General features: G+C 45.5%; 1 protein-coding gene across 8 annotated transcripts in view; it reads left to right on the top strand.

Annotated features, from left to right (window-relative positions):
• The window catches only part of SIL1 (SIL1 nucleotide exchange factor), a 232,445-nt gene that overhangs the window by 44,907 nt on the left and 160,604 nt on the right, over positions 1 to 26,934 (top strand). For 7 of the 8 annotated variants that reach the window (XM_038413758.2, XM_043520328.1, XM_043520327.1 and 4 more), the window contains 2 exons: positions 11,009 to 11,123; positions 22,230 to 22,365. In XM_038413758.2, coding sequence (XP_038269686.1) covers positions 11,019 to 11,123; positions 22,230 to 22,365 — 241 coding nt within the window. In that variant the 5' untranslated portion in view covers positions 11,009 to 11,018. Of the gene's footprint in view, positions 1 to 6,855; positions 6,970 to 11,008; positions 11,124 to 22,229; positions 22,366 to 26,934 lie in introns of those variants that run through there. The other variant, XM_043520332.1, reaches the window with a different exon arrangement.

The following is a 26,934-nucleotide window of genomic DNA, read 5'->3' as shown; positions in this document are numbered from 1 at the left end:
TGCCTCCTTGGTTAAGGAAGAGTGCTATCTGAAGCTGCTAGAATATCAGGTGTGAACATATTCAGTGAAACTCTGTTCTGAAATAACTTTGGTAAACTCACAAGCTCTGGGATGTGGGGAAATAAGAGAATATTAGTTACCATAACGATGGTGAGATTTAAGGGGGAAGTGTGGAGTAGCAATGAGGAGGACCTTCAGAAATCACTTTGATCTCTACACTTCCTTAAGAATATCTAAGGTGATTTTACTGCTCCTGGTGATATCTTTTGGTAATGGTTAGAAACTACAAGAGGCTGCTATGTCCTTAACCAGCGGAATCAGTCTCACTGCCGTGAACAAGATCTTTTAGTTAGGAGGGGGTAGGAGGGTGGATTTAAACTGAGGCAAAACAGCTGCCTCCTTCAGTTTCCTGATGCAGGATTAATAAAAGTGATCTTTATTGTCAGCTTCATGATCTATCTGATTACCTGCTGCAGTCATTTGATGATAATTTGAGCCATATCATTGTTAACCCATTGCTCTTTTGAGACCTCAGTTTTACTCCTGAGGGTATTCTGCGCCAAAAAATTTAAAATTTTGCACACTATTTTAAAATTCTGCAAATTTTATTTGTCAATAAATAAATATGGAGGCTCCAGCATGGCAGTGGGGAGCACAGGCCACTGACTGCACAGAGGTAGGACATCACTCTGTGCCCTTTCACCTCTGGACATGGACTTGGTGGTAGAGTTGCACCTACCCTGACACAGTACAAGGGCCAAGACTGTCCCAGAAACACCCTGGGGCCCTACCCCTCTGTGCCAAGCATACTAGATGTAGGCAGGCAGGCTCAGCCCAGCAGGATGCAAGTAGGGAGGGGCTTAGTGTAGGGAGATCCAGGTGTGGAGTGATTTGGATGTGGGTGGCTTAGTGGGGGGACCAGGTGCAAGGAAGATCTGGATGAACAAGGGCTCATTGCGGTGAGTGAGGTTCTGGGTGCAGACACAATGGGACACGGGGGTCCAGGTGAAGGTGGTTGGGGCTCAGTGGGGGTGTGTGTGGGTGTGGAGGGCTCAGCATGTGGGGTCCAGGTGCTGGCGGTGGGGTGCGAGTCTGGGTGTTGGTTTAGTAGGGTTCAGTGGGGTGCGAGTCTGAGTCTGGGGGTATAGTCAGGGTGGTCCAGGTGCATGTGGGGTGGGGCTCTTTGGGGTGGGGGTTTGAATGCAGGGGGTGGTCTGGATGTAGGCGTGGGCCTTGGCAGGGGGTGGGGTCTGGTGCAAGGGGGCTCTGGATGCAGAGGGTGATGCTTGGCAGGGTGTGGGTTTGGGTTCAGGTTCGGGGTGTGACTGAGAGAGTTCTGGGTGCAAGAGGTGAGGCTTGGTGGGGCAATCTGAGTATGATGTGGGTCCGGATGCATGGGGGTTGGGCTCCCCGTACGGTGACCCCTTCTCCCCACAGCTGAGGAGCTGTGGGGGTGAGTTTCCTGCAGCCGGAGAGGTTTCTGGCGGTGGATCTGATTCAGCCATGGACGCTCCTTGCAGGGGAAGAGGAAGTCCCATCCTCCCCAGCCCAGCTGGGACTAGTAGCTGAGCCTGGCATAGGGTAGGAGCCCCTGGTTGGGGCATCCCCAGTCCCGCCCCTCCAATTGTTTACCACTCTGCTGGCTGCTCCGGGGACCCAAAACAACGTACCCATACTGCTGGGGAGCAGTGCATGGCCACTTTTGCGGCTTCTGTTTGCTTCCCGGTCAGAGACATTTTTCTGCAGGGAAGCAAAGAAATCTGTAGGGTGCATAAATTCTTCATATGCACAGTAGCGCAGTATTCTCCCAAGAGTATAATTTGATCATTGTATTGCACAGTCAACCTGTGGAACTCCTTGCCAGAGGATGTTGTCAAGGCAAGATTAACAGGATTCAAAAAAGAACTAGGTAAATTTATGGAGGAAAGGTCCATCATTGGCTATTGGCAGGGATGGTGTCCCTAGTCTCTGTTTGCCAGAAGCTGGGAATGGGAGACAAGGGATTGCTTGCTTGATGATGATCTGTTCTGTTCATTTCCTCTGGGGCACCTGGCATTGGCCACTGTCAGAAGACAGGTTAATAGGCTAGATGGACCTTTAATCTGACCCCATATGGCCATTCTTATGAGTACAGATCAATAGGAGGGTCTTCAGAGTTTTGAGGACAAATCTTAAAATACTCCATCTTGAGCTGAGTGGGAGGTTTCTTTAAGGTGGCGCACGGAACGTGAGACCTGTAGTTTTAATGGACTGCCCCTCGGTATTAAAGATGTGGACAAAGGATACCTGCACCATTTTGGGCGGATCAGCTGCAGCCCTCTTACTCCTTTCAAGTTTCCAAAGCAACCTGCATTAGGGCAGGATTTGGGCACCCCGAGATGGATCTGGTGAGCCACTAGATAGGGCACAGACAGCTGCAGTATGATGAGACGATAGATAGCAGTAGTTCTGCATCTCCTGTTCTGTGCCTGGCTCTTCCTTGCTCAAACAACAGATCACAAATGAATAAAGCCATGTGGGTGCCCTCTGGAAAATACTGTTTTCTGTGAATGTCTAAGGTTCTGAAGGAATTCATTAAGCAAATTAATTGACTAAATTAAGTTTAAAATTAAACTGTGAGGTTGTTTGCATAAACATTATCTAAATAACTAATTTAGATTTTTCATGTTACAGTCACCACCAGGCCTTTAAAATAAGTGCTGCTGACATGTGTTTGCCAGGAGTCTCTGAAAGAGAAAACATTTACAGGTTTCAGAGTAGCAGCCGTGTTAGTCTGTATTCGCAAAAAGAAAAGGAGTACTTGTGGCAAATATTTACAGCAGCTGAAGGGCCAGCATTACACTCCCTGGAGCCCAGGGCAGAAAGCCGAACCCCAACCGCATGGGGTTGAAGTCCAGGTCCCTGAGCCCCGCCACCTGGGGCTGAGGCTGAAGCCTGAGTATTGTAGCTTCATGGGGGCCCCTGTGGCATGGGGCCCCAGGGAATTCCCCTGCTTGCTACCCCTTAACGCCAGCCCTGGCTTTTATATGCAGGAAACCAGCTATTATGACACAGGTGGGCTCTGGAGTTTTTATAGCATGTTGGGGGGGGGCTCAAAAGAGAAAAAGGTTGAGGACCTTTGCTGTAAAAGATTTAGCACATGCATAATTTTACTCATGTGAGTTGTCAATGGGAAATGCTTATGAGAGTAATATTACACACATGCTTAAATGTTTGCAGGGTTGGTCAAGCTAAGGTTCACAGCTTCATTGCAGTGAGTACTTCAGCTGGCGTGCAGCTTGGGCGCAGAAGCAGACCTGTCAGTCACTGGCTGCAGGGGAATGCCCACCATCACCCCCCAGCAGCAGGGCTTTTCTGAAGGAAATTCCAACCTTGTATTTCCAATTTCTGACTAACAATTTGTCTCAATGTGTCTTTCACATATCCAGCCATTATCCTAGGGCAGAGGTGGGCAAACTACGGCCCGTGGGCCACATCCGGCCTGTGGGACCGTCCTGTTCGGCCTCTGAGCTCCTGGCCGGGGAGGCTAGCCCCTGGCCTGTCCCCCGCAGTCCCCCCCTCCCCTGCAGCCTGTGTGATGTGCTGCCAGTTCTCTGGCCTCTGCCGCTCCTGCCGGGCAGTGCGGCGGCGGCGTGGCTGGCGCTGGCTGGGAGGCGGGGCTTTGCCGCTCTGAACAGCGTGGTAAGGGGGGGAGGGGTTAAGCGGTTTCAGGGGGAAGTTGGATGGGGCAGAGGTTTGCGGGGGAGCAGTCGGGACAGGGAGCAGGGGCATTTGGATAGGCGTGGGAATACCGGGAGGGGGGAAGGGGAGGCCTGCCTGGGGTGTGAATAGGGGTCAGAGCAGTCAGGGAGCGGGGGGGGGGAGGATGGGGGGGTGTGATTCTGAGGGGTGGTCGGGGTCCCGGGAGGAGATGGTCGGGACAAGGAGTATTGGATGGGTCGGGAGTTCTGAGAGGGGCAGGAAGTGGGAGGGGGCGGGGGCCAGACTCTTTGGAGAGGCACACCTTTCCTCCGCTCCCCTCCCCTCCGTACAGTTTCGCAATGCTGATGTGGCCCTTGGGCCAAAAAGTTCACCCACCCCATGCTAGGGCTTCACTTCTCTTTTGGGAAGATTGTTCACTCAGCTCTGTGGTGTTTTTTGTGGAGGCTGGTACCCCTGCAGGCTTCAGGGAGTGAGAGAGGCCAAGAAAAGCCAGAGGCAAAAGGAAGGGACTATGTTTCCTGCTCCCTCTTAATAAGTGTCTTGTTTGGGAGCTCAAGCTACCCACTGAAATGCTAGAATATGAATGAAACCATCCATTATTTACTTCAAATCAGAGTGATATAACCCATTCCCATCAAGGGCTGTTCCCCATCCTATTTCTAGCCTTAGAGAATCAGGTAGACCATTTGAAACATTTGAACAAGTTCTAAAGAGGACTCATCTTTACATTCCCATTTTATCATTCTTCAGAACTTTCATGTGATGGCAGCTTTCCCCCCTTCCCCTTTCAGTTCTCATCATTACCATTTGATCTGACAAGTGTGTCCAGGATGATGGTAATATTAATACTGGTGTTAAGAAAGAAGGAATTTTACTCTTGCTTCTTCCTGGAAAATTTTGCTAATCAGAGCTCTTTATAGAGCTGAAACAACTACACAGAACAACATGGCTTGTAGAATATCTTGGATTCATGATAAATGCAGACATATGGGTGCCAGGGTAGTCAGTCAGAAGCCTGTGTTGAGGATGAATTCCATTGGGTTCAAGACCTCCTCTCTGAAGAATGTTAACAAAAGATGAAGTTGGTCATAAAGGAAAACAAGTGGTGTCAGAGAAACAAAAATCCCAGTTTTTAGTGAAGCCTATTGGGAACAATAATGCAGTTTATCTTTCTGTCTGAAGAGGTTATGGTTCTCAGGCTTGATTTAAGCTAACATTGAGCCTTGGCTATCTCTACCTTGCAGAGGAAGTCTGTGATTGCCAAAACCCAGTGCTCCATCCAGCACCAGATAGATTCAGAATGGATACTTGGATGAAATGATTATCAGTCTCATGGAGCCTAGAGAGAAGTGAACAAGTAGAACTTTATTCTACTGGCTGAAGCAGAGTCCATCTTTTAACTACCTTAAAGGATGAAACATTGTCTCAAATTCCTCTAGAGTCTAGGAGGATTCTAATATCTGTGCATGACAGTGTCAAAGCAAAAGGTCAAGTCTCTGTACTATGTTCTCAGCAAGGAAATGGAAGTTTTGTGCAAAAATCCCAACATTAAAGGCTTTCTTAGGACAACTGTCCTGATTCCAGCCCTGCAGAGTTAGAGCTCAGCCTTAGAAATGTATTCTGGTTCTTATAGCACTACCCCAATTGCACTCCTGTGACAGGTGCTGTCGTACTTCCTATCCATTAAAGTAGATGTCCTAATAACAACCCTCTCCGATTAGAGGAGTTGGTGAAGATGGGAACTCTCTCTAATGAGATCAACTATTGTACTTTTTAATTCAGCCAAGTAGTCCTCACAACTGTCACAGCATTCATTCTGAAAGTAAATTCAAGAAACATTCTTCCTTCTTTCAGGTATCAGACCAATCTGTACAAATGCTGACCATCTCAGATAGAGAAGTCATGTCTCTCTTGCATTGAGATTTGCTAGGTGGCCACATGGCCATCAATACATAATATCACCACATTCTGTATATTTGTCATCCAAACTCTGACCAATGCCAGTTTTTGCAGAAGTATTTTGTTCACGCCTCAGTGCCCAGGGGAAGACACATAATTTCCGCATTTATGATGTTTAGAAAACATGACCTATGAGGGAAGATTGAAAAAACTGGGTTTATGTTCCCTCTGTCTTCTCTTTTTCAGACTAAACAATTTTCAACTAAGTAAAAGTTTGTTACAAGGAGGAGGGAGAAAAACTGTTCTTCTTAACCTTTGAGGATAGGACAAGAAGTAATGGGTTTAAATTGCAGCAAGGGAGATCTAAGTTGGACATTAGGAAAAACTTCCTAACTGTCAGGGTGATTAAGCACTGGAATAAATTGCCTAAGGAGGTTGTGAACTCACCATCATTAAAGATTTTTAAGAGCAGGTTAGAAAAACACCTGTCAGGGGTGGTTTAGATACTTAGTCCTACCATGAGTGCAGGAGACCTCTCAAAGTCCCTTCCAGTCCTATGATTCTATGTCCGTGTTTAAAGGGAGATCCTGCTTTCTATCCTGGAGGCTCATTGCTGTGACAATACCATTGTAACAGAACTGTGGACCTTATGATGATGATGAATAGGAAAATGTATCTGTGCTTATCTTGAAATGTCCTTCAAGTAGTAATGTTCACAGATTGGGCCCACCCTGAGTACAAATGTATCGTCCAGAACAGAAATGGAAATTAACAAATTAAACCTGACTCTGGGGATGTTAAGGGAGATTAGTCCCAGGTTCTGCATTAGGAGAAACTGCTATGCCTTTTCTTCAAAGTATAGTTAACACATCCTGTAATTTAGGAAAGTAGAATGAAATTATCTTGGCTGTGGAAATTCTCAGTTGGAGGGAACTTCGGGTAGCTAGGATGTTTCCTTGCTGCCAGTGACTGACAGGTCTGGTTCTGCCCCCAGATTGCAAGCAGGGTCAAATACCTACCATTTGTAATAGATCTGTGGACTTTATTGCACTAAGGTGAAATTTTCAGGTCAGCACAGATACATTTTCCTAGAATCTTCCTGTGTGATTTATATACCACCGAACGCATTAGGAGCCTGATCCCGATTTTGTTTTGTTTCTTTGGGTGCTATGGTATAAAAATAACATGAATAATTTTCAAGTAATTTATTTAAAACATTTAATGAAAAGGTTTTAAATTTTGCATTGCAATATTGTTATTGATCTGGGATCTTAAGCAGTTAATTATTTCAACAAAACGCACATGCTTTACCTATACGGTAATCTTTTTACAGTATTCCTTTGGATGGCTTTCTTCCCACCACCCCAGGTAAACATGTCTTTTTCAGATGCAAAGAATGCTTTGGTGAGGAGGCATCACTTCTATGTTTTCCTGAATTAGTTTAGCTTTGTTATGTTTGTCGGTCATATCATAGGTTCATAATAGTTAGATAGTAAAAACTTTCTAGAATGTTGAATTAGTTTGTCTGGAATGACCAGATAGAGACTCCCCATTAAGCTGATACCATATTTGATTTTGATCATCATAGCTACATTGAAATTAGTATCTCAAGTTGACACATAGGTGACCTGTAACATTCTGAGTAGTATCCATATTAGGCATTCATCTTTTAAAACCTTTACTGTTTTAAAAAAAAACAACTAAAAACAAAAAACCCACCATATTAGGGCCCCCATCCTGTCAGTCTGAGTGCTCTCAAATCCCATTGAAGCCAATGCAAGTTGAGGTGCTTCAGCAGCTTGCATGAGGCAATCAAGATCCATGTTCAAATTTCACTAAAAGTTTTATCATTCTATAATGCAGCCTTGAAAAGTTCTACCTGACAAGAGTGAATCTTGCTGATGAGTGAGTAAAATATCATTAGTATTTTCATTATGACCAGCCATTTTGGTAAAGGGCAGCAGAATAGATTTTGTGCTTGGGCTGGTAAACTTTCCTAACAATTTTGCAAGGCTGCTATAATCTCAGTATTCCTTCCTTGATCTTTAGCTGAGAACAGGGATAGAACTATTATACTTTCTGTTGATTCTGTTGGCTGCAACATAGAGTAGAGGTGTCTGGGTGGTGCGTCTTGCTCACCTGCTCAGAGCCTAGCTGATTGCCATATTTGGGGTCAGGAAGAAATTTCCCCCGGGTCAGATTGGCAGAGACCCTGGGAGTTTTTCACCTTCCTCTGCAGCATGGGACATGGGTCACTTGCACTAAACTAGTGTAAATGGTGGATTCTCTGTAATCTGAAGCATTTAAATCATGATTTGAGGACTTCAGTAACTCGGCCAAAGATTATGGGTCTATTATAGGAGTGGATGGGTGAGGTTTTGTGGGCTGCAGTGTGCAGGAGGTCAGATTAGATGATCGCAATGGTCCCTTCTGGCCTTTAAATTTATGACAAGGGCACAAGAGAAGTCAGTGGTATGTGCTCCTATAGCATGGCTGATCAAAATTCAGATAATGTTTCTTATAGAGTTATTGGAAGCACATAATACACACTGCACATTGAGAGTTAAAACACAAAAGAATGGTGCATACCCAGCCGCAGTAAGAATTCATGAAATATGTTCCTGTTCAATTCTTTTGAATTGTCACCTAGGCCTCTACTGGCTGCACTCACAGAGCTGTCCAGCAGTTACTGATGCATAACTAGTAACATCAGTAAAATGTCTCTGCTAATAGAGAGCATAATGGAAGCACTGTTACTGTAGCCACCAATACAGATGAGGTTTTCAGAAGCTCTTGAACAGAACTTTCTTGTAGTGGAAACTCTCAGCTGGTAATGAGCCACATCACTGAAAACATTGCATGCTATGACATGAGCACTTGCTTCTTGGGAACAAAAGTGTTTGAGTCTGGATGTCTGTAGTCTCTTTAGCACCTAATTTTTTATGAGAAAAGGTAGAGGATAATTTAAAACAAAGGCCCTTTCTATGTTAGGGAAATTTACATTGGTAATTACACCTGTGCAAATTTCCTTTATTTTTATATTGAAAAACAAGTTTATTATTACAAATCCTATCGTCTTTTGGAACCATATATAGATCCCCATCTTTCCATTTTCAGCTGCTACAAGATATAAGAAACAAACAGCTAAAACATTTTAAAATACAGCAAGCTTATGAAGTCTCAAACAAAGCCATGTTTGTGGACAGGGAAAAAGTTTGTTTTGTTTTACACACGCGTGCGCGCACACATGCTTTTTATGCTTTTAAAACTTAGTCTGAAAATGTCTTACTACATCTGAATGTTTCTGTCCTGTAACAAGGTGGCAAGATACGGATGCTTCTCTATGAACATATCCCCTTACATTTAACATCTAACTCTTCCTGCTTAACTGTAAACTACACAAGATATTAAGTGTTTTGGGGCATGCAGAATTCCAGGCAGGCACAATCTTGTATCCTTTAGAGAGCTGTATTGTGATTTGTCACCAGTCTTATCAGTACATTTGAGTTTTATTTTTAGGGAGTGTTCTAAGTTCTCTGTCACTGCTTTGGTGAACTTCTTACTTATCAGATTTTCAGATTTTTGTTTTGGGGATAAATTAATTTTTCTATGTTCAGTTGTGTCTTCACTTTTATAACAGAAGAAAAATCTGTTTCCTGTATGGTGAACAGCAATTGCTGTTAAGAATTGTGGGAGGGGAAAATTGTATGTGCCTTTTGGTCAGCATTTGTATCTTTCAGCCCATTCCTCTGAGCCCTAGTCTACACTAGGGGGGGATCGATCTAAGTTATGCAACTTCAGCTGCATGAATAACATAGCTGAAGTTGATGTACTTAGATCAACTTACCGTGGTGTCTTCACCGCGGTGAGTCGACTACTGCCGCTCCCCCGTCAACTCCACCTGCACCTCTTGCAGAGCTGGAGTACAGGAGTCTACAGGAGAGCTCTCAGGAGTCAACTTATCGTGTCTAGACTAGATGCGATAAATTGATCCTTGCTGAATCGATTGCTGCCCGCCGATCCGGTGGGTAGTGTAAACATACCCTTAGAAGCAAATGGCATTGGCTGAAATCACACAACAGTGTCTCCCGAGAAATTGAGGCATTAGGCCACAATAGTACTGTACTCTGTTGCCCAGATGAGAAACCAGTGAAATTGGTCATAGTGTATCGCTAAGGCTAAGATTTTGTCATGGACATTTTTAGTAAAAGTCACGGACAGGTCACGGGCAAAAAAGACAAATTAACGGAAGCTGTGACCTGTCGGTGATGTTTAGTAAAAAATATCCATGACAACATGGGGATCTCTGGGTCCCCAAACCGCCTGAAGTGGGCAGCTGCACAGGGGCTAGGAGCTGCCTGCAGCAGCTGGGGGCTGCGGGGTACCCCTACCCACCTGCAGTTTCGGGAACCTGCAGCAGCCTGGAGCTTTGGGGTTCGTTCCCTCAGTGGCCGGGAGCTCGGGGGTTCCCCTGAGGGCTGGGAGTTCTGGGGGCCGCCAGAGGCAGCAGGGGTACCCCACAGCTCCTTGCCCCCATGGGTGGCGGGGGACCCTGCAGCTCCCAACCACTGCAGGCTGAAGTCAGAGGTCACTGGAAGTAATAGATTCCATGACTTCCATGACCTCTGTAACTAAATCGTAGCCTTATGTATTGCATATTACAGTGGCCTAGTTCAGAAACTGAAGCACTGGCTAAGGAACAGCATCTTCTTTGCCTTCCTTCTGAAAAACTAACTTACTACTGTTTTATTTATTATTATTTATGTTAGGGCTGGGTTATGGGTTTCAGCAGGAATCTGAACCTTCCCCATTGACACAGCTGAACTGGTGCCAAAGGTTTTCAGTCTCCTGTTTGGAGACAGTGGTGATGACCGAGGAAAGCCTTGTTCCCATATCCTATCTTGTGATTGAAATGCCTCCATCTTGAACTCCACTTGAGCTCCTCAGTCACTTCTTTGGAGTTGCCACAGGAAATAAAAAGACCAAATCTGCAGTGCTAATTCACGCAAAACTCTTGTTGACCTCTGTGGATGTTTTGCCAGAGTAAGGGCTGTGGGATTTTGCTTGCAGATTATATCATGATATTTCACAGAAAAGTGCACCTTCATTTGGAGGGGTAGAATATTGGTTACCTCATGTTAACAAAAACATAGCTAGGATGTGAAAAGGCCGAAAGACAGGCCCTAAATTTGCTACCAGAGCTCTTCTTCACATCCAAGTCTATGTAGCTTGAAAGCGTGTCTCTGTTGCCAATAGAAGTTGGTCCAATAAAAGATATTGCCTCCCCCACCTTGTGTGTCTAATAAATATAATACTCAACTGCAGAATGTGTAATAGTAATGTTGAAAACTGTGAAGAATGTGTATTAACATATTATATAATTGGTTTTTGTTTCTTTGAATTCTAGACTGACTGCAATGTCTCATTGCATTGGACTCCTGTCCATTGCCTCTAAACTGAACTTGCTGGTTTTGCTGCTTTCTGCATTGTGCTTCTGTTCATGCTTAAGTGACAGAATTCCAGTAAGTATCTTCTAATCCTAAGCATGAAAGATGGCTATAAAAGATCATTGAAATCATTTGAATTACTTGGTACTGGTGGGGTGAGCATACCCTTATTTATTTCTCCAGTAATTATGTATAGCAGTGCATCACCTCTCATCTTTGCAGCATTTTGTCTTTTTAAAATGTTCTATGGTATAAAATTTCAGAAAAGTTTTAAGAGGTAAGCCTATCTGAGTCACTTGATGCTGAGCAATAAAAAGGACATGGCAAAAGGAAACATGCGATTCAGGCAATGTTCACATTTTGTCACATGCACCTTGTTTTATTTATTTAATCAGCTGCAACTAAAACTTTAATTTCATTAGGATAAAAACTAAAGCTAAATGTGTGCTCTAGTGGTGAGAGCAGGAGATGGAAATTAATAGTATTTTGTACCCAGCTGTGCTTCTGATCACTGTGTAACCGTGGGTAAGTCACTCATACCCACATTTTGAAAAGGGGCATATGATTTTGGGCCCTTTGTGGGTGTTTTTTTTTTTTTTTTTTGGATGCCCAACTTGAGACACCTTGAGCCTGATTTTTCAGACTTCAGTTGAATGAAATAGGAGCTGTGTGTGCTCATCATCCATGTAAGGGTGCAAAGCTGAACAACCAGAAAATAAGATCAGCTTTCATTTAAAAAAAAATGTATCTAGTTCTCTTGGTTGCAAAGGAAAGCTTGAATACATGACCCTGAGTGTAATCAATGCAGTGTCACCTGCCAGCATTTTCAGGCAGCATGACACACTAGCTCAGAGAGGTGCGAGCTACCCCATTCATCTTCATGGGCTCTGAAATCTACTTTTCTGGGACCCTTGACAACACCAGTCTAGCAGAGGACACTGAAGGTGTATCTACACTGCACACTAAGCCTGTGTCTGTGTCACCCAGTGTATTGGACTTTGTGTTTCCCAGCCCATGCTTGAATGTCTGCACTGCATTGTAAATCTGGGTTTACAATTGCTGGACCTAGGTGTCTCAGCTGTGTTAAAGTGTCCATACTTCACTATGCAGTCCTTGTGACTCAGATTTGTGGCTTGACTTGTATCCACACGACAAAATGACAGGGCTAGGACCCGGGTCACAGCGGGACTCAGACTGTGACACCCTCCCCCCTTTCCCCCAACAAGGTCTTAGGACCAGGGCCCTGACTGCTTGCTGACCTGAGTCGTACTGTTTTTTGTGTGTGGATGAAAGGGGGGCATGGGCTCAAACCTGAGTCAGAGCTCAGGCTTAGTGTGTAGTGTAGACATACCTTGAGATGGGAATGACCCTCATTACACCACATTAGCATGGCTTTGCAAGGCTCCCAGCACACAGAGTCCTTTGCTCAGTCCCTTCCCTTTCTGAGACAGATCCCAGTTTGTCTGCAGACAGGTAGTGGTGGCTTGAGGAGAGGCAAGGCCTCAGCCTGGCCATGGGAGTAGTGGTGGAGGCTGCCTTGTCAGCCCAGAATAGCTCATGTAGGTGGTCTCCGCTACTACTAGCCTAAGAGAGGGTGAGGCACAGGGAACCACATTTTGGGTGTGTCTAGTCGCCTGGACTGGGAATAATCTCAATTTTAACTCCAATTTAACATTATATCTGGCTTTAAGGAAATGTCCATCTTTCTTTGTAGAACTTGTTTTGGTTTCTAATCTCTTGATTCTCTAAGCAAAACAAAAGTAGTTACCAATTAATTATGTACTTTATGTAAGTAGAAAATACAATGATAAACTTGCTTGTGTGCAATTGCCAATTTTCATTACCACAGCAAATGTTAATGGTATTTAGACTGTTAGTGAAAATGAGATAGTTATAAAGTGATCACAGGCCAAACAGCTGAAGCAACTCTTTAAATGAAGAAAGACGTGTACTGTTACCCCTTACAGTACATTTAGATTGCAGCACTCCTATTGAACAGAGACCATTCGTAAACATCAGCTGTCTCCATTATGTGTTTCAACAGATATAAAATTAAGAGGCATGTTGGTGAATTTATTATGGGACTGTGTATCATTAAATCCCTCTTGGATAATAATCTAACAACATAAATAAGCAAAGTAATAACTAGTGGCTCATTTATATTAGCTTTGTTGAATCTTGGCTCAGAAAATGTTAACACTCACTTTCATCAATAGAAGCTGACTTCTTATGTTTATGATTGTAACTAAGCTTTAACCATTTGTCATAATCGTAACAATTCTAATCCTCTCATCATGCACTAAGCAAAAGTAGGAATTAAGGTCTAGTTTCCCTGTATTTCTCAAATTTCTGTCCTTTTGACATTTAAAATAAAATTATTCTATAACTTTTCAAGCATTATAATATCACCATAGTTTTTAACTGCACACGTGTTGCTCAGAACCACAGACTGATATTTCCCGCACTCAAACATTTTTTAGAAACTGTGTAACATACATTTAAATGCAAACAATCCAAATTCTTCCATTAAATATGCATACACAACTTCCATTGAAGTTGGTGGGAGAGGTGAATGCAGAATTTTGGTCCAGAATTTTCAGTAGTTCGAGTGATTGCTCACGTGTATTCCACAATATATGTGTGTGCCCGCCACGTGCACTGGTGCCGGAAGATTTTCCCCTAGCAGTACACATAGGGGGGAGCGCCCCAGTGACCCTTGGAATGATGCCTCCATGGCACGGTATAGTGGGAGCTGCACACTCCCCCCCCCCCCCCCCCCAGTTCCTTCTTGCTGCCAGTGAAAGTGCGTTGGAACGACTCTGCTCCAGCTTTGCTGTAGCTTGTCCCCAGAACTTCTTGTTGGTTCAGTATTAGTACCTGTTAGTTAGTTGTTTTTTTTTTTTTTTTTTTTTTTTAAGCTGTTTAGTTAGAGTGCCCAGGCTGGGGCATGCCCCATGCCCTGAGTTTTAAGTCATGTGACACTCAGAGGCGATCTATGCCAAGGAGTGACCTGCATGTGGACTATCTCCGCTGTTTGGGAGAAGCCCATATCAGCGATCATTGCAAAACTTGCCAGTTTTTTAAGCCTCGGACCAAGAGGGAAAGGGACATTAGGTTCCGGGCTATTCTGATGGAGTCGGTGCTGACTCCAGTGTCCCGCTCCGAGTCAACACCAGGCACCACGGTGTCGGTATGTGGTGACCCTCTGGCACCATCGAACAATCGGCACGGCTCCCCATCCACAGGGCACGCCAAGAAGGCTTGAAAGACACCACCTTTGCAGCAGCACCAAAGTAAACCCAGGACAGAGACTAGACCCATCTTGGGCAGTCGTCAATCCCCACCGGCCTCTAGGCCTCCAACTCAAGTTGAGCGGAGTAGCCCGGCACGTTCGGAGCAGGCCTTCCAGGATGTCCAGATGCTCTCCATGCCGGAGGCCCTGCAGGCGGCCCAGGATGTTATGTCCATGCTGGTACCAGGAGCACCGCCGATGTTGGCTCCACGCTCCAGAGGCAAGCCACCACTGGGATCTCCACAGTCGCCCCTGGCTCAGTATCAGTCTCAGTCGAGGAAACGTTCCCGACCCTGTTTACCACCCAGCGACCGTTGAGGGCAAAGTCCACGTGGATTGCCTTAGACTCCCAACAGGCTGTCTGGTTGGGTTCCGTTCGACCGAGACTCTTGGCTCCACTCCACCTCAAGAAGTGAATACTGATGGGACTGAGGCAGATGTCGCCATATGTCCTCGTCTCGGAGGGATTATCGCAGCCGGTCACGGCATGGTCATCGACGCTGTTCCTGCTTGGAATCCAGCTCCAAGACCCCGCCAAGGCATCGCCTCCGCAGCCCCGGGTGTCGATTGCCGGCGTCTCGCAGTTGCGAGTCCATCCGTCTGAGTCGATCGCAGAGCAGCCATTACTGACGGTACTGGTCCTCCACATCGGGATCGCAGTCCCATGGTCAGCGTTGCTTCTGGCACTGCCGCTCTTCCAGGTCCAGGGACAGCAGTAGGTGGTACATCAGCCCAGCCTCCATTTGTAGTCGTCCATCAATGGGCTGGGCCAGGCCAGCCAGGTCGAACAACCGGCTCCGCCGGTGCCCCAGCAGGTGCAGTGGCAACGGGACCCGTGGCCAGCCCAGTGGTACCAGTGGGCGCTGTGGTCCCTCATGCAGCCCCCAGTGGGGCTTGCTCAGTGGCCGGAGCCTCAGAAGCACCATTGGTCTCGCTCTCCAGACCTTCGAGGAAGGAGTCAATCCTCTGCAGTGTTCCCGGAGACCGACCAGGTGGTGGACCCTCCGGTGCCAGCGGACACCCAGAGTACTGCACCAGTCTCCTTGCCCTTCCTGGATAAGGTGATTATGGCCCAGCCCCCCTCCATCCCACAGGAGGACTTCAGGGCCCATCAAGAACCCTTAAAAAGGGTGGCATCAAGTCTCCACCTCCAGGCAGAGGAGGTGGAGGAGCCCTCGGACTCTCTGTTTAATGTGCTGTCCTCTTTGGCATCGGGCAGGGTAGCCTTGCCTCTCCATGAAGTGGTGGCAAAAATTTCAAATGCCCTTTGGCAAACACCGGCTTTGTTGGCCCCCATCTCCAAGAGGGCAGAATGCAAGTACTTTCTACCCGCCAAGGGACACTTATACACCCACCCGGCGCCCAACTCCCTGGTGGTTAAGTCTGTCAACCACAGGGAATGGCAGAGCCAGACAGCCCCTACCCCGAAAAATAAAGGTTCATGGAGGCTGGACTCTTTTGGAAGAGAAATTTATTCGTCCTCGAGCTTTGTTACTAGTGGGAAACCACCAGGCTCTCCTGGGCAGGTATGAGTTCAATCTGTAGGGCTCCCTGCCAAGTTTGAGGACTCCCTCCAGGAGCGCAATAGGAAGGAGTTCAAAGCGCTGGTGTAAGAGGGTACAATGGCTGTACCCTTGCAGGCAGCTTCAGATAGGGCCGACATGGCCGCGTGGTCCATGGCCTTCGCAGTGTCCATGAGAAGGGTGTCGTGGCTCTTGCTCTCTGGGCTGTTAAGTGAGGCGCAGACCTCCATGCAGGATCTCCCGTTTGACGGCAAAGCTCTATTTGAGGAACAAACTGATACAAGGCTGCATGGCATGAAATACTCCCACACGACCCTCCAGACTCTGGGTCTCTATGTTCTGGCTCCGGCTAAATCTAAATTCAAGCCGCAGCAGACTCCCCCTCAGGCCACTCACACGAAATATGAGGCCACCTATTCGAAGTTGTGGGACTACAAGAGGCGCCCTCAGAAGCAGTCTTGGCCTGCCACCCACCCTGGGCCCTCCAAGGGCAAGCAGGCGGGGAAGAGGGGTTTTGAGGGGGTACCCTGCCAGTTCTCATCAGGGATCCACCCTCACTAAAGCCTCCCTTCTCCAGTCAATTGTGTGCTTTCCTCCCGGAGTGGTCGCAGCTGACCTCTGATCGATGGGTCCTCAACACCATCTTCCAGGGCTACACCCTCCAATTTACTTCCTCCCTGCCCAACCATCCCCTGCTCCTGTCCCTCCTGGGGAACCCCTCGCACGAAGCTCTGGTCGAGCAGGAGGTGGGGCGGCTCCTGGGCCTAGGAGCGGTGGAAGTGGTGCCTGGGGAGTTCAAAGGCAAGGGGTACTACTCCCACTATTTCCTTATCCCGAAGGCCAAATGGGGAGCTCAGGCCCATCCTGGACCTGCGAGGTCTGAACCAGTACATAGTGAAGCTCAAGTTCCGCATGGTCTCACTGGCCTCCATCATCCCCTCCCTGGATCCCGGGGACTGGTACACTGCTCTCGATCTGCAGGACGCATACTTCCACATTCATATATTTGAGGGGCACAGACGCTTCCTCCGTTTTGTGGTGGGGCAGAATCACTACCAATTTACGGTCGTCCTGTTTGGCCTGTCCACTGTCCCCAGGGTATTTACAAAATGTATGTCGGTGGTGCCAGCCTACCAAAGGCAATGGGGGGGGGTGGGTGGGTGTGTGTGTGTCCAGATCTTTCCCTATCTGGACGATTGGCTGGTCAAGGGCAGCTCCCGGTTGCAGGTGAGGGATCCCGTGACGCTTCTCCTGTCCACGTGCACCGCTTTGGGCCTGTTGGTAAACAACACCAAGTCCAAGTTAGTCCCGGTTCAATGCATAGTTTATTGGGGTGCTCCTGGATGCCTCGTCAGCCAGAGTCTCCCTCCCACGGACAGGTTTGAGACCCTGAAGGGGCTCGACACAGTCACAAGGTTCCCGGTGACAACAGCCAGAGCGTACCTCCAGCTCTTGGGTCACGTGTTGGTGTGCACATACGTGGTCTGTCACGCCAGACTCAGGATGAGGCCCCTCCAGCTCTGTTTGGCCTTGGAGTTCTCCCAGGGCAGGGACAGGATGGACAAAGTCCTCACTGTACTTGACTTGGTGATCGCCTCCCTACGGTGGTGGTCCACCCCAAGCAACATGCTCCAAGGAGTCCCGTTCAGGGACAGGGCCCTGTCACTGGAACTGGTGTCTGATGCGTCAGACCTTGGTTGGGGAACCCAAGTGGGGAACGTTCAGACCCAAGGTCTCTGATCAGCTCAGGATCTGACCCTACAAGTAAATGTCAAGGAGCTCAGGGCAGTACGGCTGGCGTGCGTGGCCTTCCACTCGCACCTGGAGGGCAGAGTGGTCATGGTCCTCGCGGTCAACACAGCCTTGATGTTCTATATCAACAGGTAAGGCGGGGCCCAATCCTCTGCTGCAAAGCCCTCCGGCAGTGGGATTTCTGTATAGCCCACATCATCTGCCTACAGGCTTTCTATCTACTGGGCGCCCAGAATTCGTGGGCGGATCGCTTGAGCAGGGACTTCTCCTCTCAGCACGAGTGGTCTGTCCACCCGGAAGTGGCTCATAGGCTTTTCCAAGTGTGGGGTACTCCCCAGGTGGACCTGTTCATGACTCGACAGAACCAGTGCTGTCCCCGGTTCTGCTCCAGCGGGGGACTGGGACCGGGCGCTATCTCTGATGCCTTCCTCCTGTCCTGGTCAGGCCAGTTTCTCTATGCCTTTCTCCCTTTCCTACTGATCAGCAAGGTCCTGAAAAAAATAAAGATGGACAAGGCCTGGGTCCTTCTGATTTCCCCGACATGGCCCAGGCAATATTAGTACGGGACCCTCACGGACTTGGCGGTTGCTTGGCCGTTGCCGTTCCACCCGGACCTGCTCTCCCAGGACCGGGGCCACCTCCTCCATCCCAAGCTAGTGGGTCTCCACCTCAGTGTGGCTTCTCAATGGTTAGGTAGGGAGGAAAGGACTTGCTCAGAAGGGGTTCAACGCATCCTCCTAGAAAGCAGGTGGCCCTCCATGTGCTGCGCCTACTTGGCAAAGTGGTCCCAGTTCTCCAGATGGGCGAATGAGTGGGGTGTTTCCCCAGTGGCCACCCCGATCCAGCTTATCCTGGACTACCTTCTCCACCTTAGAGCCCAGGGTCTGGCGCTCTCCTCAGTCAAGGTGCACCTGGCGGCCATGTCGGCCTTTTGTTCGCCCGTTCAGGGTCACACTGTATTCTCCCGTGCTATGACTGACCGTTTCCTCAAGGAGTTGGATCGTCCCTTCCTGTATGCTCAGCCCCTGGTCCCACAGTGGGATCTAAACCTGGTGTCTAAATCTAAGACGTCTCACGTGGCCCCTGGTTGAGCCGCTAGTCCCATGCTCCTGGTCCCACACCTCTCTTGGAAGGTGGCCTGGTTGCAATCACGTCAGCTAGGTGGGTCTCGGAGCTCAGGGCCCTGACCTCCGAGCCCCCATACATGGTTTTCCATATGGACAAGTTCCAGCACCACCTGCACCCTGCATTCCTCCTGAAGGTGGTCTCCACCTATCACATGGTTCAGGACATTTTTCTACCGGTCCTCTGCCCCAAGCTTCATGTGTCCAGTGAGAAGCGCCGTCTCCACATGCTTGATGTGCGATTGGGCTCTGGCTTTCTACCTCGAGCGGACCAGGCCATTCAGAAAGTCTTCGCAACTGTTCATCGCCTTGGCTGAGCACATGAGTGGTCGGTTGATCTTCACTCAGCAGCTCTCCAACTGGGTCACTTTGAGCATCCGTATCTGTTATGATCTGGCGGCTATCCCCCTGCCACCAATTGTGAAGGCGCACTCGACTCAAGCACAAGTCTCTTCGGCTGCCTTCTTGGCCCACGTCCCCATCCAGGACATTTGTAGGGCTGCCACGTGGTCTTTGGTTCACACGTTCACCTTGCACTATGCAATTGTCTTCCAAACCAGGGATGACGCCGGATTCGGCAAGGCTGTACTCAGTCCTGAGAATTTGTGAAATCTTACCTATCTCCAACAGATATGGACTCCCCTACTGTGGAATACGCATGAGTAATCACTCGAAGAAGAAAAGACAGTTACCTTTTTTGTAACTGGTGTTCTTCAAGACATATTGCTCATGTCCATTCCACATCCCGCCCTCCTTCTCCTCTGACAGAGTTGTCTGGCAAGAAGGAACTGAGGGTGGTGGGAGCACACAGTTCCCCTTATACCGTGCCATGGAGGTGCCACTCCAGGGGTTGCTGGGCCCTCCCCCTCCCCCCAGGTACTGCTAGGTAAAAAACTTCTGGCACCGGTGCACATGGCAAGCATGCGCACCTAATGTGGAATAGACATGAACAACACATCTCAAAGAACAGCAGTTAAGGAAAAGGTAACTGTCTTTTAGCTACTTAATTTTGGGGGGGGGGGGTTAAAATATTGATTAGAAGAATAACAACTATAAAGCCTCTTGTTTTGGGCAATGAGCCAAACTGTTTGAGAGGGATTAGGAAGAAACTTTCTTTACAGGCAGGTAGATTTTTGTACCTTCCTCTGAAGTGTCTGGAAGTGACCACTGACAGACACAGGTTACTAGATTAGATGTAGCACTGGTCTGGTCCATTATGACAATTCCTATGAAATCTAAGATGAAAAGACCTGTTTGGTCACATCTGATTCACTGTCTCATCTCCTCCTAGTTCAAGATTGTTACTTATAGCATACTCTTAATTGTTTTTTGTCCAGTGCAGTTTTAAATGACTGAAGTAATGGGGCTTCCACTACTTTCCTTGGGAGACTGTTCCACACACTAATAGATCTCATTGATTGGAAACTTTTCCTGCTTGTCATCCATTAGTCTGGGTATTCACACACTTCAGATATCTGTAGACAGTGATCAGATCACCACCTTATTGTTTAATCAAGGTATAACTACTTAGCTCTTAATTTAATGTAAATGCTACAAATAAAAGCCATCTTAAAAAAAGATGCAAAAAGGATGAGAGGTTCTAAAACTGAAACTGTCTCTGCATTGTTACAAAGTAGCCATTCCTTTTAATGTAATCCATTTCGTAACAAAAATGATCCTTCCCTATGAATATCCCAAAGAATATAAATACACATGCATAGCTGTGCGCCCACCCTCCAGCCCCATGTTAAAAGAACAATAAGGTTGCAAAGTCAAGCACTCAATCTTAAGTCTGACATTTCCCATTTTGTAAGGTGTAGACAACCATAATTCTGACATGGCCTAACTTCTGAGTGCTTGATATTGCAACCTTATTAAAAGGTTCTTTTAAGTTTGTGTGAATTCATAGGTTTTTTGAAAAAGCAAAATGAAGAAACAAATTCCATCATGTAGCATCATATTGATACCTACGTGGTCGGAACCTTGGGTTGGAACCTTTAGATCCACTGCACAGAACTGTGCTGCTTGTGATTACAATGATGATGAATAGCTGTAGTAGACTGTCATCTTATATGTGGATGAGGACTAAAGGAGGATGAGTTACTTTGCCAGTTGATTTCACAGGTATTTGGTGACAGCAGAGGAAAGTTTGGACATGGGAATTTTGAGTTCCATTACATGCTCTGCAGAGGAGTGTGTTCTAGTGGACATAGACTCTTCTGCCAATTCCCTCCAAGCTTGTCCCTGTCCCATTACCCACCCCAGGTCCTCATCCAAGTCTCATTCTTTTCACCTAGCCAGTCTGAGCCTAATCTGAACTTCCAATCCTCAGGCTTCTCATTCCAGTCCCAACCTCTTTGTCCAGAAAGTTGTAATCTCACCTCTCTGGAATCCCTGTCCCAGCCCCAGTCACCTTCTACCCCATTCCCAGTTTTAGTCTTCTTCCCCATCCAGTCCCAGTCTCTGCTCCCTGCCTCACCAATCCCACTCTCCTGCTCCTCCCTGGCTGCCTGACCAAATCTACTCCCTCCCCTCCCGGATCTGGCTCTTTTCTGATCTGCATTCAAATCGGGCAGCTCCCTTCCCCACACTGTTTGGGTCCAGCGGCGGGTGGGGTGGGGTGGGGTGGGGTGGGGGCATTGGGAGCATAGGAAAGAGACTCCTGGTCCAGGTCCTTGCACATAGCAACCCAGAGTTACAATTGCAGGGCAAGTCCTGCTCAGCACCAGAGTGGAGAATGCTCAGTGTGGATGGCATAGTCAGGGAATTTTAAATGTAGAGCTCTAACAAGTCTCTACTGAGCATATGTAAACTGATTTTTTTTTCTCTCCAAGGGATTATAACTTGGCCAATTATGGGTGGACTTTCAAAGGGACAGTCAAAGGCACATTCTTGACTCAAATGGCACCCCTTTGCCAAATGTCAAGTCCCTGCTCCAAAGCATGGGGGCCCTAGAAACTTCTCAAAGAAAAGGTTGCCAGAATTTTAACATGGGCAAAACAACATACTTTTCCTTAGCCTTGGTCTTGGAAATGACCATATGGTTTTGGCTGAAATTTTCCAAAAACATTCAGTCTGAGGCAGAAACACAGCATGGAAACTTTCAGCTGAACAGTTAGTTTGGGAAAGTTATAAGCTGCTGAAAACAGCGTCTTTATGATGGGAAGTGTCACACAACCTTCCTAATAGGCAGTGCTACCTCCCTGGGCTATAATATAGATCTGGCTCTGTTAACTCTTGCTTGAAGCTTTCAACTTGCACTAGAATAGGAAATAAGATGCACTGCTTTGTTCAACATAAATGTCGTAACAGTTATGCTGGTATAATCTTTAATCTATTTTTAAATCCATGTAGAAAGAATCTGAAGTGTCAAAAAACAAACGCACTTGCTAGAGAGGGGGAAATTTTGTAACCTGAGGAATGTATTCTCTGCTGACGCTACGTAACTCAGGTGCAGTTACTAATGAGCTGTATCTCATGTATCCAACAGGAGTTTGCCCTCACAAAAATAGAAGACAGTGACTTAAAAGAAGAAAATGGCAAAGAGTCAGTAGCAGAGGATGATCTTGATCCTGAAGACTTAGAAGTGTTTTACCCAACATATCAGTGGCAAACAGTCCGTCCAGGTAACACATTGATGGTGAATTATTGTGTCCCTTTGAAACTATATCTGACACCACTGACAGAAACATCATAGAAACTAAAAATAACCATCAAATCCAACTGCATTTTTTGGTGGTTAAACAAAGATGTGTCTGGTGTGGGAAGAACAGCTTTCTGCTTTAGTGAAAGGAAACAAGACTACCACAATCTGGTGTTGTGTGGTCATTGTCAGTCTCAAGAACTTCTGCTAGTGCACCTCCAGGACTTTAGAACTAACTGAGCTTTCTGTCAGTCAAATGGCAGATGATGTGCCTCCATTACTAGCTCAGAAGCACTTTCTTTTTCTCTATGCCTATCAAAAGACAGATTTTATATGTTTGTTGGCACATGCTGTTCTGGTCTGCTGTGGTCTCATGTGCGTTGATTAAATATCGTTGGATGGCAAACTTGCTATTAAGAGTAATAAATGTAATATTGTGCAGTTTTTAAAAGAGGAAAGCTTTCTAATCCTTAGGTGTTTCAAGTCTAGTTTTGTTCCTTTAAATCTAAAAGTTACATATTTCTCGAAAGTGTGCTTCTTAATTCTGGCTTAATGTACCTGACTTTAATATCCAACTTTTAAAAGATTATCCCGATATTTAGTTTGGCTCTTCTGGGTTGCTGGCATTGTCCCAGAATGTAAGATTCTTGGCCATTGCACAGAGGCAACAGTAGAATCAGTAGGTGCCCAAAGACTTATGGGACATAGCTAGCAAATCTGCAATAGTCAGTGGACTCCTACAGAGAATATAAGTATTTTTTAAAAAATTTAAATGATTCTCTTTTTGTGCTGGATGCCCTTCACAGCCTGGCTATAATCTCTGTGACTGTGGCTAGAATCTGTGTTTCTGCCCTACAGTTCACCTTTTGAAAGTATATCATATTTCAGAGTTTTTAAATGCTTTATGATCAAGAAAATGAAAAGTGGACTTCCTCATGTAAAGATCCTCCTGCTTATTATTTCAGGAATCTAATCTCTCCTGGAGCACCTGGCATTAGCCCCTGTTGGAAGACAGGACAATAGGCTAGATGGACCTTTGGTCTGACAGAGTATGGCCGTTCTTATGTTCTTAATAGAAAATTGCTGTTGATCAGCTTCATCCTTGTCATGGTGTTACAGGGGAAAGAAGGTGTCTGTTAGGTCATGTTTGCCAGCTGGACAGTACTTAGAGATCCCCCCCTATAGTATGATGGGCGCTGCTGCATAAAATTTCCACCTTTTAGTATGTGGTGAGGAATCCAGTTCTGAAATCTATTCTTCATTCCTCTCACAAGTGCAGAATAGTCCAAAGTGAGAGCAGCTACTTTCCATGATCTCCCTAGGATAGATCTCACTGCATAGGATAGCTCCCAATGTAGTCTTTGATTTATTTACCCTCTCCCTGCCTCGGTTTCCCCACATGTACATTGGGAAAATGCTTTCCCACCTCACAAGGGTGTAGTAAGTATTAATTAATTTTATAGGGTTTTTTAATTTTAAGAGCTGCATCAGTACTCAATATTATTGTCAAAAAAATAGTTATGGGATCCATTTGTCTTTCGGATGCTCTTGAAGTTTCAGGCTGCTATAGCTGAACAATTTTCCCATATGTAAATCTTTCTATAACATAAATGTGTCTTCAAAAAGCCCTTAAACTTCACAAAGCTGCGATATATATTTATATTCAGTTTTTGCACCATTATGTATGGAAATCTTGTTGTGTGCCTATTCAGTATTCGAACTGGCAGATCACCACCTTTTTGTTGAAGTAAAATATGTATATATTTGCAGTTGTTATAAATGTCATTGCTGTTTTTGTTTAGAAGTGACTTCCTCATTGCTTGGGCATTTTATTGTGCTTTATTTTTTAGCAGCTTCAAATTATGCAAACACAGTAAAGAGTTTATTAAAGTGGGGAGCTCATCAGCATTCACTGCATGTCTTAAGGAAGGAATTTCAGGATATATTTGTAAATGGCTTAAGCAGTGATTGCTCTTCGAGTTCACTTTGCAGATGAGTGTGTGCATTTGGTGTTGAACCTTATAAAAAGCATTAGGGTTACTGTGACTTCCCCAACCTGAAAAGATCCATTAACATCCATCCCCAACACCTCCTCTATCCCTAACATTTTTCTGAAATGAAACACTTAATATGCACTGTGTGACCACTTTAAGCATATTTATTCCTCAAACTTAAAAAATACACACCTTGTCTCAAATGAAGTTTGCACTTCTGCAAGTAAAACGGAACACATAGTCAAGTTGTCAGTCTGACTAGCCACATTGCTCTTTGTGTCAGCCCTTAGATTCTAATTCCATTTTACCAATTTATTTGCTTTTCCAGCACCTTCCCTACTGTTGAGTTTTAACCTTGCTAAAGACATGCTCAATTGATGCTAAAATGGCTAAACAGGAATGCAGTCTTTTAAGAATGGTCAGAGTTGTGCATTGTGCTGTCCTGTTCTCTGTGAATTTACTTCCAGTCTTCCATCATTTTGATTATATAAACTGTGACACAATGTCCTTGACAAAGAAACACTTAGATTAGAAATCTGGATCTTTAGTTTTAAATACTAGGGGAGAAAGGGATTTGGGATTGTTTCATAAGCCATATTAGCATTTCATTGTCTTCTGTGCTGATCTCAGCCTGTGACTCTAGTACTTGGGGTCAGTCATGTTGACTAAATAATTGAAAGATACCAGTGTTTCTCTGAATTGTTTTTCAATTTTGTCCTTGTGATTCCATCCAGTTCATTGTTGCTAATTAGATCAAACTGGATTTCTGCTGAGACTCTGTGGCAGTGTCATCAGGCTGTAATCTGTTAAATCCCTCAAACTTTCTGCAGTTGCTTTTTGTAAATTTAGTACCTCTCTCTGTAGAGTCAGTCCCTTGTTTGATCAAAATACAGCACACATTTTATACAAGTCCTTCTTGTGCTGACTGCAAACTTCAGTGTGCTTCGGGTAGCTGAATGTAAATGTAGAGACGGTTATCCTGAGAGTTTTGTTCCATCAAGTGTCATTGGGAAACTGGAGCATCAGTCTTCCATTTCTGTCAACAAATTATGAGGCTGATAATGGCTGCAGAAAAGTTTTTGAAATCCCAGTAAAATAGATTAGCACTCTGCTAGGCATTGTTTCTTCCTCAATTAAGTTTAGTGTGCTGGACACCCATAAATTAGAAGTTTAAGAGACGTGCATATGAGATCTCTGATCTTTTCACTTTTTTTTATTTTTGTTTTCTGAGCAAATGGTGACAATATCCTTGCCATACTTCTGTCTGCGTTCTTGGATGCTGTCTTCAGCAACCTGGCCACCAAATTCTGTGATAAGTAGGTACGCATTTCCCTGTATGGATGCTTATTGTCTTTATTTACTCATTTCTCAGATTCAGCTAACATTATTCTGTTAACGTCAATGTTAATTCTTTCAGGTCTTCCTTTCATTTTTCCTTTCTGTATTCACTTTCAACATCTACTAGTGGATCTGTGAGTTTAAAACTGTCATGAGGAGTATATCTGAGGTGAAGAGCTTCAGTCATTTAAAGAAATGGATCACTTTATGCTACTTTGAAGATGATGATGTTAGCATAAAAAAAGGCTGTGACTTTCATCATGTGCAAGTCTTTACCTTTCATTGGCATAATCACAGATCGATTTTCTTTTTTTTACCGGTTCTGGAGTATCAGAGACAGAGGCAACTGTTGAATGAAGCTGATACTGAAGAGCTGGTTAGAAGGCCTGAAACAATGACTATGTCATTGTGGTTGTGTTTTTATGATATTGATGGCGTAGAAATGGTCTCACTTGCAAGATCACCAAACTCATCAATTGTCTTCTCTTTTACTTCAGAGGCAAAGTTTCATACTTCGGAGATCTTGGGTAATCTGAAGAAACTGATTTTGTGTACCTTTTAGGAATGACCACAGATCCTTTCTCTCCTGCTACTTAACAACTCTGGACTACGTTTACATTCCACGTCAGAAGAATTATCAGTTTTTATTATTTCAGTCCTTTAACCACTTGTTTCCTTCAGCCTGATATGTTGAGTGTGATAAATTCATATTGATGTTTGGAAATGAAGGCTTATAAGCCACTCACAGTATTGATCAGCAGCTTTCACATTTGCTACGGTTAGAATGAGAAAGAGCTGCCTAGTGAATACGGTGCTGTGAAGGTAAAATAAGAGGGGATTGTGACGTGATGCTCCATATTTATAGAAATATGCTTGGGATATGAATTTGGCATAATTAAGATTTTTTTGCAAGATGGCTCATGTAAGTTATCATTGGAAAGGTTATAATTTACTGATTGTGATTATCCAATTTGTATGCATGTATCTGGAGTTAGGAATATTGACTATGTAATAATTACAACTGTGGTTATACTTGGAGACGCCCACCAGACAATAAGCAATCAGTCTTAATGGGCCATTAGGAAAAAGACAATGAGTCTTCGAAGATGTGGATCCCTTCCTGTGGACATTGCAAATAAATCTGGTTTCATGGCTGCTTTGACGCTGCAAAGTAAGGTGATAATGTCACCTGGTAAAAAGTGCCACCTTGGACACTGCTG

Source organism: Dermochelys coriacea, chromosome 8 (assembly GCF_009764565.3).
Source record: "Dermochelys coriacea isolate rDerCor1 chromosome 8, rDerCor1.pri.v4, whole genome shotgun sequence".
Lineage (NCBI taxonomy): Eukaryota > Metazoa > Chordata > Testudines > Dermochelyidae > Dermochelys > Dermochelys coriacea.
Note: the sequence above shows the minus strand (reverse complement) of the source record. Positions and strands in the feature narration are given on the sequence as shown.